At 43.4% G+C, this 12,302-nt stretch overlaps 1 protein-coding gene across 1 annotated transcript; it reads right to left on the bottom strand.

The window, feature by feature from the left end:
* Window positions 1–10,343: 10,343 nt before the first annotated feature.
* LOC133906532 (receptor like protein 29-like) lies at window positions 10,344–11,747 on the bottom strand. The gene has a single exon (XM_062348474.1). It carries the CDS (start codon window positions 11,742–11,744, stop codon window positions 10,344–10,346), a length of 1,401 nt encoding a protein of 466 aa, XP_062204458.1. The 5' UTR covers window positions 11,745–11,747.
* Window positions 11,748–12,302: the final 555 nt, after the last annotated feature.

Raw genomic sequence — 12,302 nt, 5'->3', positions numbered from 1 at the left:
CACCCGGTCGTAGAGTTCTCATTTGTGGGTGTTGGTTCAGATATGTGGTTGATGGTTCGGTTATTATGGTGGTAGATGAGTTGGTTCAATTTATATATATGTTCAAGTGCGTATGTTACATTTACGTTACAGTTTTATTTATGTTCAGTTGGTTATTACAGGGTAGAATGGCATGTTTGGTTAAATATAGATGCTCACACATATATGTCTAGGTTGCCTACCGCATATGTTTTACTTAACCTTAAAGCCTGTCCTTGCTAACAGCTCAATGCATAATCCTTGGAGTCAGAATATTATATACCCATATTATGTAAGTCTTGCGAGTACCTTCGTACTTAAGGTGCTACCCTTAAGTTGATGCAGGTATTGCTGCTGCCGAGAAAGAGGCTGTCTTTGGCAACTTCTGCCTGCCGATCAGGGTGGCAGGCAAGAGTAGTTCATCCTACTCTAGAAAGTCATATTTTTGGGATGGTGCTTAATGGTACGTGGCACCGCTCTCTCTTTTGTTGTATATGTTTCTTATGTTGTGTAGTTGTTGTTTCTCTTTTGCTGTAAATTATTGAAAACCGTTGCATGTTTAAAGAACTTGTAATATAATGTTAATTATTCGCTCTTTATTAAGCTATGTTGTGATGTATTATGTTGGAAGGCATGTGTTCCGATCTTGGGCATAAAATACATGCTGGGACTATCAGAGCGGTATTCGGGTTAATTGTTGAAGTCATGATTAAGTAAATGATCGACTTAATGATTAATTCAAATACTGTTTGGACAGTTCCTCACAGCCAACATCTCTTATCTTAACCAATGGGACTTAAAACCAGTTCATAACTTCAGCAAACTCATTAGTCCCTTAATTGTTTGTCAATAATAAGCCAAAACTCACATAGGAGGCCTAGATGCACTTTCACATCAAGCCGTCGATTCACATTCGCTATTCTTGGAGCTTATAGCTCCTAGATGGCTAAGGGTCATCCGAAGAGCACCCAAGCATGTGGAGTACCCCGGGTAGTTTGTGAAGTTCATCCTCGCCTTTGTAAGTGAAGAGGAAGCTTTGAGTAAGTCCAGCTCGATCTTCGTGGTCGCTTGCTGAGATTAAGGGTTGAAAGAAATCTGGCTCTTGTGAGCACCTCAACAGAGACGTAGTATCGTTTGATCCGAACATCGGGAAACAAATTTTTGTCTCCTTTACCTTCTTGTATTCTTTCTCGTTCTAGTTGATCTTTTGAGAAAGTTATCTGATCTGTACGTTTGCGAGTTTGTAGTTGCAGATGGTTGGTGAAATTGTCTTTAAGCTTACTTTGAAACATGTGGTAATCCTTGGATTCAACTAGACTTGCTTAGATGTTCTTAGTTCTCGATTTACTATTCCGTTAGGACTGTCCGTGTTAAGCTCGAAACCTCCGGATCTCAAAGTCTCCGTATTGACACGAAGTATCTGGATTTGTAATCCGCTACAAAGTTTTAATTTTCAGGAAACGTCTATTCACCTCCCCTCTAGGCGACATCACGTACATTCGATGTGTCATGTCACGTCAGCATGTTTGGCTGAGCCAGCGGCCCAGCCAACTTTTCTTTTGTTTTTGTTTGTTTTATTTGTTTTGCTGATGTCATAATAATGTATATTGCAATAAATAGTTTTCAGTGTAAAATAATTCTAGAAAATAATAATGAATAGAAAATTAATTCCTAATAATGTTTATTAGGTTTATTTAAATTCTATTTAATAGTTTTAAAGAGTTTATAATTCAAAAAAATGCTAGAAAATCATAGATGGCTTTGAAAAAATTCTAGGAAATTTCTAGCAACATAATTTCATCTGTAGATAATGTTTTTAATCCTGTTTTAATCCTTGAAAAATCATAACTTGTTAATTGTAGCTCTGTTTTGACTCGTTCTTTCGTCAGATTGTTTGACATAGTGTGATCTTGTTTGATGATGTTGTGTGATATATGGTTCTTTTTGGATCTTGGTGTTTATGTGTTGTTGTTTTTTTGTGTATATTGCGAGTAGATGCCAACGTTTAGGAGGAGCTAGAAGGTCTGCAGGATCAGGATTTTGAAGACCTAACTGAGTTCAGTGAAGACAAGTTGTGTTCTTAATCATGTTTATCCTAGTTTTATAAATGTTTTATTTCAGAAACATGCATGTTAATAATATGTTTAAAATCCCATGAGTTAGGCTTTACCCTAGTTTTTCTTATCATCCTTGTCGTCATAGTATAGTTTTGGGTTATGGAAGCGTAGATGATGCTTAGCCTTGCTTTGAGATGGAAGTCAAGATAATTGCTCTACAAAATTGATAATGGTCATATGCAACAATGATAAAATATGATGAAACAATTTTTGTAGCAACATGACATAGGGATTTGAGCATGTGGTATGATTGTTATGTGATGTACAGTTGGAAAGGTGGTAGTCTTGCTCAAATCTAAGGACCGGTTCATGTGATGACCTTTCTGTGTTTATAAAACAACCACAAGCCTAGTATGGGACGGGGTTACCCAAATAATTTGTTTTGCTCTCAGCATAGCGTAGACTGATGTACGGAGAATGAAAGGGATGAACTTTGTTTGATCCGAAAGGCGCAAGAGGGAGCTTCCGTTGTTGAGGTGGAATCACGTGGCGTGAAACCTTAGCAGGTAGATATGTGTTGTGACGAGCATTATAAAGGTTTTGTAGTGGATTCCTAGCGCACACCTCAACAGTGTGTAAGAGTTTTCCGTCGACCACGGATGCTCGGCAAAATGGGAAGAAATGTCTTGTGGGTAAAGTACAACCTCTGTAGAGTTAAAACTGAATATTCAACCGTGCTCGCGGTCACGAGCAGCACTGAAAACCTACCATGATTATAACTTGATGTTTTGGTTAGTCTGATCAATTGTGATGGTGAGAATCATAGTTGATGGTCGTCAGTCATAGTGGTGGGAACTATGATTAAGGTGTTCAACTTTAGTGGATGAAACTTTAGTTGAGGTGGTCAGTTATTGGTTAAGTCAAGATAGATGAAATCTTGAGGTGGTTTGTTATTCACTTAATTATTATTTTTTTTCAATTTTTTCTACTTAAATGGTGTTTTATGAAAAAGATCCATTCAACCATATTTTTGTTAAAGCCTTCGTATGCATACTATTTCCTTCACAACTTGATGAGTACAACAAGTGTTCACTCTTGCTATCACCAAACACTAAGTTGGAGAATGTATTGAGGAGTACGCTGAAGGTGGATCACTCTAAGATACTTTCTACATCAAGAATGCCTGTGAAAGAGTCGTAAAGTATTATATTAGTTATAGTTCATTTAGTTCCGCTGTAGTTTATTTGGTTTTTCGACCATTAAAAGTCACTTTTGTAAGACAGTTAATTCGATTAAGTGTAGATATTGTAATGATTATCATCAATAAAGTCACTATGTATTGAGATTGATTCATAAGCTCAGCACATAGATAAGATTGATTTGTTTCTTGAACCGGTCTCAACAACGGGACAGTGGGATGAGGCAGGCAGTGGTGGTAGCCAGGCGTCGGCCGACCGCAGGCAGGAGCAGCCGAGTAGCGCTGAGAGAGAGAGAGAGAGAGAGAGAGAGAGAGAGAGAGAGAGAGAGAGAGAGAGAGAGCATGTCTTCCTATCTTTCATAGCAGCGATAAGCATAACATGCAAGCAGCTAATTTTTGCTTGGTTATTTATTCTCTTAGATGCTTCACAGTAACATTCTAAAATTGCTTTATGTCCAAATGACTAAATTTTTTTTTGTGTTCAGATGATTAAACTTCTTGTCAACTGATGAAATTAGAAATTATTAATTGACTTAGTTTTACTCGTAAATTGTGATGGTAGAATTGTTAAGACATGAAGAGAAATGGAGTCATTGCTGAATTTTTTTTCATAAACATGAAGCAAAAGCAAAGAAGATTGCATCTTCTTCATCACCCATTCCAGTGGTGGCTGGAGGGTAAACAGAAGAACAAGAACCACCTTCAGTTTCAATTGTGGTTGAAGTGCAACCTGAAGAACAAGAACCACTTCCGGTTCTAGATGTGGTTGAAGTGCAACCTGAAGAATAAGAACCACCTCCAATTTATGATGTTAATCGTCTCGAACATGATCCAGGCTTAAGAGTGCCTATTGCAAGCCATGATGTCAATGATCAAGATGATGTTCAGAGAGGATATATTTTGAAAGATCCGTGTCAACCTTATGCTCATGACTATAAAATTAGGGTCATGTATGTTAAGGATCGCCACTTTAGTATTATTTGGTTCCATAAATACCCTTGGCCTGAATATAATGTTGAGAATGATACATCATTTTGCATGGTTTGTTATTTGTTTGGCAATTAAAGTGGTAAATTCGTTAAGGATGGTTGGAGAAATTAGAACGGAAATGGTGCACTTGTCAAACATGTGAGGACTACAAAAAGTGCTCACAAGAAGCTCAAGAGAAATACAGTTTATTTGTGCAATGTTGATTTCTTTGAGTCATTTGAGTTTGTTTTCAATGCACACTTGATGCTTGTTATTCTTGGATACACAAATGAGTTGTCTCAATCTTTGCAAAAGAGATACCAAGATATTATTAATGCAATATCACTTATGAGTGTGGGGAGGGAAAGAATGCAACAAATAAGGTCACATGAGTGGGAAGAATTCTTTCGAGGAAAGGTTACATCATTTTGCATTAAACATAACATCGATGTTCCTTCATTAGATGGTAGATATGTGCCTTATGGAAAGTCCCCATGGTTTTATCCGGAACAAACAATTGATGATCATTATAGAAGAGAGGTATATCTTGGTGTCATTGATAAAATTTGGCAAGAGCTGGACAATCGCTTTCATAAGGTAAATATGGTGTTCCTTCTTTGCATGTCCGCATTAAATCCCATCAACTCATTTGCTTCCTATGATGCCCACAAATTGCTTAAACTTGCAAAGTTTTATCTAAAAGACTTTTCAAGCATGGAATTGATAAGACTTGAATTTCAACTTGATAACTTTATTTGTGATATGAGATTGGATGATAGATTCAAAGATCTAAATAGTCTTGTGGATCTCTCTATTAGGCTTGTTGAAAAAAAAATATGTCATTTATGATTTGATGTACTTGCTTCTTAAATTGGTTTTGATCCTACCGGTAACAACAACAAGTATTGAAAGAGTGTTTTCAACGATGAGCCTAGTGAAGAACAAGTTGAGAAATAGTATAGGTGAGAAGTTATTGAATGATTGTTTAGTTATATTTATTGAGGGTGATATTTTTCTAAGATAAGTGAAGAGGATCTAATGAGACCTTCATAGCTATAAGAAAACAGACTAGTATTGTAATCTTCTATTTATACAAGACTTTATTTCCTATTTGGATTATTTATATTTTACATTGTAATATTTATGATGTTGAGACTTTTTAAATATATTTAAATCGCACTTTTAATAAATTTTATACTTGTATATTATATTCACAGTGTTACAAAATTTTATATTTGTACATTGTTCGATGGGCACACCTAGTGATAAAATCTTAGCTCTGCCACTAGCGGTAGGTTCCCATTGCGGTTTTGCTAGTTTTGCTGTTGTACTTTGCACGATTGCATTCTATACTTTGTTGCATTCTATTCTTTGTAAGCAGAGTGTTTTTCTTTTTTGCGAGGGAAGTGTATTTAGTTATATATTGATCAAGCCACTGTACTGGCCATATCAAACGAATTGCGTCCAAGATAGGCGTGACTTAACCTCTACATAAATGAAAAAGGAATGCCCTAAAAAATCAGAAAAGAAAATCAAGATCGGTGATAGGGGGCGATGGGATGAGGGGAGGGACATGGTTGGCCTTTCTTAGCCAAGGAGATGGTTATGATTTAAAATTAGGCCGAGTGACAGAATATTTTACTTAAAATTGGATTGTTTTAGCTTGCAGATTATAGAATCCAGTTTTGGTAATCTAACTTTTACATCTATAAGGATCTACGGGCTATTTTTCGTACCCTACGGCTGAAATAAACAAGCCCGCCTTGCTAGGCCGCGACGAGAAAGGTGACCGGGCTGGGAAGAAAAGCCGGACAGCCGAAAAGACCTGCCGCGCAGGCGGGCGAGGACGGGGGACGAGTCCAGGCCGGCGGTGTGAAGTGTTCATCTCAGCCTGCCCAGTGTCGAATCCAACATCGTTAACCCCGAAAGCGAGACGCGATGATACCTGCCATGCAGGGAAGCACCACGCCGAGCGCCACGATCGAAAGCAACACGAGTAGGCACTTGATGCTCCGGATTTCCGGTGCACCCGGACGCGCGCGCCCCTCTGCCTCGTCATGCTCCACCGCCCGGCTACTGCTGGCGCTCCCACATTGCTGTGCCTGTTCGCCTCTCCTCCAACACACCTCGGCGCCGGGCCCTCGGCTCTGACCAGAGACACCGAGACTGGGACGGACCGTAGCAGGCAGTGTCGCAGTGACGCCGTGATGGGCATCATATCGAAACAGTCGGAGGCGACGCCCGCCCACAGTTCGCGACTGTTGCTCGATCACTTTCCCCTCCGTGTTCCGCTGTTTGCCAACTGCTGCCCAGCCGGCACCCGGGTTCCCGCCGGCAGGGACGGAGCTAGAAAAAAATCAAAGAGGGAGCTAATTAGGATGAATTGAGTATTAGGGGTGTCAAATAGAGGAATTTTATTATTATACATAAAAAAAATTTGTGTTATATAGAGAAAATCAACAGCCATAGGGGGCCAGGGCTCCTGCTAGCCCCTCCCTGGCTCCGTCCCTGCCCGCCGGGCTTATTGTCTTCCTGTCGAAATACGGGAAGATATATACCGAGGCTACTGGTTAGTGGTAACTGCTTGTCATCACGACCACGACTGAGTTTTCGTTGGCTGATGGCTTGGTACAGAAAACGAGCAACGCTCGTGCGGTATATATAGTCGAATCATGGCTGAAGTTTTTTCAGCACGGCGGATGTAAAGAAGTTGCTGTTGCACGGGTGAGTGTGGGACTGAGGGGTGCGATGCAGTAAAACAGGTACTGAATCATGACCCTTCTAAGAAAACTGAATCATGACGATGCACGTTCTGTTCGTTTGCACGTACCAGCAGAAATGAGAATACTTAACTTTTTATCACTCTATTAAAGTAGTATTTTTTCGTTGAGGATAACAAATGAGCCATCTTAAGTCTATGATAGTGAGCTCATTAGTAAATTTGTCGCTCTACCAAATAGCACGAGGGCAAAAATCAAATGCTCTTTAGAAATGAGAGCTATCCAAACAGAGTAGAATTTTTACTTTTTGTTCTTTTTTGAAAACATATAGTTGGTAATCAAAAGTAGCAATACACTTTGGGGTGAAGAAAGGTATATTTAGTTCATGGGCACACATTGTCAAACATGCTTAAATTTAGTTAATCAATTTTTATTTTATTTTTTGGCTAGCTTGGGAAAACTATGTCAAACCTCCTAAGGATTTGGCTAGGTTGAGAAAACTTACTACAGACATTGAAGAGTCGGACTACATTCACGAAAGGAATCTTGTTACCGGTGTAGCTAAGAATCAAACATAACTCAGTCAAATTTGCCAAGCCTGCTGACGATGTGTGGCTAACTGACTATCAATCAAACATGCCCTTAAAACCGGAAGGTTTGCCATGATAATGAGACTTCCATGATATTGAGATGCGAAACCGGCAATGTGGCAGTGTGCAGTAAAGTCTTGTTCGTTTGTTAATAAGGATTTGTATGTACGGTTGTTTCAAAGTACATTTTAGCAATATTTCGGTCAAATTGATTCTAAATTTAAACATTTAAATAAGAATATGACTGTCAACAACCAATATCACATATATGAGCATTTTCATAGCAGATATGACAATACAAGTTCTACTCATGTTTACAAGGATATCATAAAAGACAATGGACATAAAAAAGTGGATTATCACATGATCAAATTCAGCAAGTGTTAAAAGGATATATTTGCACTTAGTGCGGGTTACCGATTTAACGGCCATCCAACGCTTACTAAGTTCACTAATTAGTGTGACAACTTACACCATAAATCGCTAGACTGAGTTACCCAAGTCACTGTATAGTCTACTATGTGATCAACTTAGCACCGAACTCACTAGAAAAAAAAAGCTGAATAGAGAACTGAACAGAAATTACTCACAAAGAAAGATAGTAGACAAATATACTAGCCACTGCGGCCTAGAATTAGTGCAAAACTATCACACTAATTACACTTAGCACGATATCATCACAAAGCATCACATCAACCTCAACTAGCATGCAATTTTTATCAACATCGACATAGATCAAGCAATTGCAGGCTAGACAGAAATCAAGTAAAGCGACGAGAACGAGCTTACTGTCCAATGAAGAAACAGAATGTAAGGCATGCAACAACGTTGTCCCAGAAAACAAAGACACCCCCTTTCTACCGAGGTTGACAGGGTGTGTGTTTTCGACGATACAATGCCGTTATACCAGTTGCAAGACACACTACAACTGGCACCCGAGGAACATGAAACACTACAACAGATAGGGATGAAAACGGACGGGATAAATCCCGTTCCGTTCCGATCCGTTTTCTATATTTTCTCGTCCGTTTTCGATTCCGTTTTCGAGAGAAAATGTGAAAATGAAAACGGTTATGGGGTTTTTCCGACCGTTTTCGGATTTTCCGTTTTTAATCTAGAATTTCCCGTTTTTCTAATTGAGATCAAACTTCACAAATCACAATGTAACCTACATGCCAAGCCCGGCCGGTCAGTCCAAACATAACCTCTATCCCAAAGTTCAACCAAATCCCAGTGGTCCAGTCTCAGTCGGCTGCTAACCTACCGATGTTGTTCAAGCTCTTGCACCACCTCCAATCCTAATCTTTGTGTGATTGTATGTTATGTCGAGTACTCGAGTTACGACATAATAGTTGTTTTTCAGTTGATACTTATGTCATTACGTTGTTCATCTGTGTATGATATAAATTACTTTTGTTGGTGTGAATTAATTATGTGTCGCGTCGATGCTTGAAATCATTGTTCTACGGATCGGTGTTCTCATTTTAAATTATCGGTTCCTGACTGATACCCGCATATTTATGTTCGGATTGGTTCGTTTTTGATATCCCGACATTCCCGAGTTCGTACCCGTTTCCGGCTTTCCCGTTTTCAATTCTGTTTTCGAGAGAAAATGTGAAAATGAAAATGGTTAGGGGGTTTTCCCGACCATTCCCGTTCGTTTTCATCCCTAACAACAGAGAGAGGCCCAACTCCAGGTCAAGGAGAATGTTGTCAAATACCAACCTGAGGACAACCAATGCCGAAGCGCGGTCACCACAAGCAAAACACACGCGAGGCGAGCACCAAAAGAAGGTCACACACATGGCTCAACCACTACGAGCACAGAATGCGCACGGTGAGACCTCCACCCGTAGGAACACGGACAAAGACGCAACACAGACCACCACCACAGCAGCGTCACCACCACCACGACCAAGGCACGCTCACCCCACATACCCAAGACCAAGCTCCACTGCACACAGAGCACCTGATCGCACCGCAACCAAGCCCACAAGGACCAGCAGGCACAAGATGATAGGACACACGGACAAGGGAGGTGCGCCAACGCATCGTGAGCACCTTCACTGGAACCGACGAGGCTCAACCATGGAACAGGTGAAGAGGAACACCGGAGTGGAAGGTGGAGAGGAGTGGGCACGAGGAGAAGGTGGAGTGCTTGTTTTTCCGATCGATCCAGGGGAGAGGAATCACCCCATCTTTTTACTACTCAGGCTAAGAGAGAGGGCACATCATATCCATCCAAATCCGACGGGAGCACGAACTGACCTCGGCTAGGATGAAGACGCCAAGCATCCTAAGAGCGGTGGTGCCCCCTCTCCCCCCTTCTAGAACCCTCTATAGAGGGCATAGAGGATGATCAGGCCGAGTGGATTGTTCGGCCTCATGAGCCTGGAAGCGGCCCATCGGATAGATGCTTTCTCCTCTCTCTTTTTTTTTTTTGGAATTTTTCCAAATCCAAATCTGAAAAATCCCCTCAAATCCTAACAGGTACTTGATGTGTCCACATAAAAGTTCACGTTGATTCACACTACATCCATTATTTGTGAAACGAAACACAAGTTTCTCCTAACAAGCGGTATGTATGTACATGCGTAGACTGGATTATGAGATGCGGCACATGCACGAACATTGACGAACGATGGCGCATCGTTTACGTTCTCTCTAGCTGGCAATGGAATACTCACAAGTAGAGTATAGGACAGTTCACTAAAGAGCTTGCCTTGGACGATTAACATTGGCACATTGCAACACAGAGATACGTACATGTGGTACAGGCACGGTAATCCAATCAATACGGTGCGTACTCGTTCAAGGCAAAAAGGCAGGACACCACCACGCACGCAGGGCCGAGCAGCCCGAACCGGGAACCGCCACCCCTCTTCATCACTCCTCTCCACGTAGCCGAGCTGCGCAACAACGAACTATCGCCATCGCCGCCGCCAGCGACGCGGCATGAGCCAACGCCGACGCCTACGCCACGCAGGATGCTCCGGTCCTCCAGGCACAGTCCCGAGTTGCCGCTCAGGTCAAGGTTCCGGCCGAGCCGGCGCAGGAACGCGCCGTCGAACGGCACGGCCCCGCCCAGCCCGTTGTTGCTCAGGTTCAGGTGGTACATCCTGCCCAGCCTGCTCAGCGCCGCCGGGATCTGCCCCGTCAGGTTGTTGTCCTGCAGCGACAGCGTCGTCAGGCTCACCAGCCGACCGAACGCCTCCGGTATCGGGCCCGAATAGCCGGAGCTGGCCAGCCGGAGTTCTTGGAGACGGGCGAGGCTGCCGAGCTCGGACGGCAGCGGGACGTCCATTGGGTTGTTGTCCATGATCAGGTACTGGAGGTTTCGCAGCCCGGAAATACCAGGAGGGAAATGGCCGGTCAGGCCGTTGTTGCTGAGCGCCAAGAAGGTGAGCGAGGTCAGGTTGGCGACAGTGTCAGGGATGCCGCCGGTGAGATTATTCGAGCTGAGGTCCAGCTTCTGCAGTTGCCGCAGCCCGCCGATCGGGCTTGGGATGACGCCGGACAGCGAGTTGTAGCTCAGGTCCAGACCGACCAAGCTCTTCAGCTCGCCAATCTGGCTCGGAACCGGCCCGGTGAGCGAGTTGTAGCTGAGGTCGAGGCGCACCAGCGACGTGAGCTCGCCGATGCCCTGCGGGATCTCGCCACGGACCAGGCCGTTCTGGGAGATGGTGAGCACCTGGAGAGACCGGAGGCTGGCCAGCTCCGGCGGCATCGTGCCGGACAACGACGGGTTTGCCCTGATGCTGAGCTGCTGCAGGCCGGACGACGAGAGGTTGGCGGGCGCCGGCAAGGTGAGCGTCGTGGCGGCGGCCGGGTTCGTGAAGCAGTCGACGAAGAAGAGGGACTGGAGGTGGGGCAGGGAGAACACCTCGGGAGGGAAGGCGGCCGCGTCTTTGCACGTCGGGTTGGGCTCCACGCCGAAGTCCAGCCGCGTGACGTGCATCAGCGCCGAGGCGGCTGCATTGCCGCCACCCGCGCCGGTGCCGGCCGGCTTGCACTCGAGCCCCGGCCACGGCGCGCTGCAAGGATCAGGGCTCTCGGATCGCCAATCCCGGTCGGCGGAGACGGCCTCCATGACGCGGAACAGAGTCTCCCTCTCGGCTGCGTCCATGGCCGCCGCCGCCGCCATGGGGAGCAGGAGCAGGGAGAGGAGCAGGGCAGTGGAGGCTGGCACCATGGTGTTCGCGCGTGCGTCTGTGTGGGGTTTGGGGAGTCTCGCCGTGAAGCCTTGTGGTATAAACGGGGGTTCGTGAGTCGCGATCCGTGAGGCGAAGGCACAAAAAACAGGGCGCAGGGCAGGGCTTGCGTTTGGGTCGCGCGAACAGCTGACCTTCTCACAGCCTTGATTTTCACTTAGCGAGTTATATTCACTTTGTTTCTTCAGTATTTTAACAAATTTTCTTTACAATTTTTTTACTAAAAAAATTCTAAGGTTTATCTCGCTTTTTCCTTTACAGATCGTTTTAAAAAAACTATTAAAAATAAAAATAAGAATAAGAAAGAGAATTAGAAAAAAATATAAGATGAAACAAAAATAGTTGGAGATGGTCTTACCATCAACAACCAGAGGTCCGCTCAAGGCAATCTCAGACGATCTTGCCGCTGGTCATGGGGAATGGCTGTGTCTATGCAGTAGGGGCCAAGAGGTAGCAACGCACACTATATATATACTACTATTTTTGTTTTTATTCACTAATCATTGATTCTTTGTTGTCGTAATTTTGATCTTATGTTT

Source organism: Phragmites australis, chromosome 2, assembly GCF_958298935.1.
Source record: "Phragmites australis chromosome 2, lpPhrAust1.1, whole genome shotgun sequence".
NCBI classification, from domain to species: Eukaryota; Viridiplantae; Streptophyta; class Magnoliopsida; order Poales; family Poaceae; genus Phragmites; species Phragmites australis.
The sequence above is the reverse complement of the archived record's forward strand: the minus strand, read 5'-3'. Positions and strand labels throughout refer to the sequence as shown.

Bases quoted from the DNA above. Each gene is read 5' to 3' on its own strand.
- LOC133906532 (XM_062348474.1), bottom strand. From the start codon at position 11,744: ATGGTGCCAGCCTCCACTGCCCTGCTCCTCTCCCTGCTCCTGCTCCCC.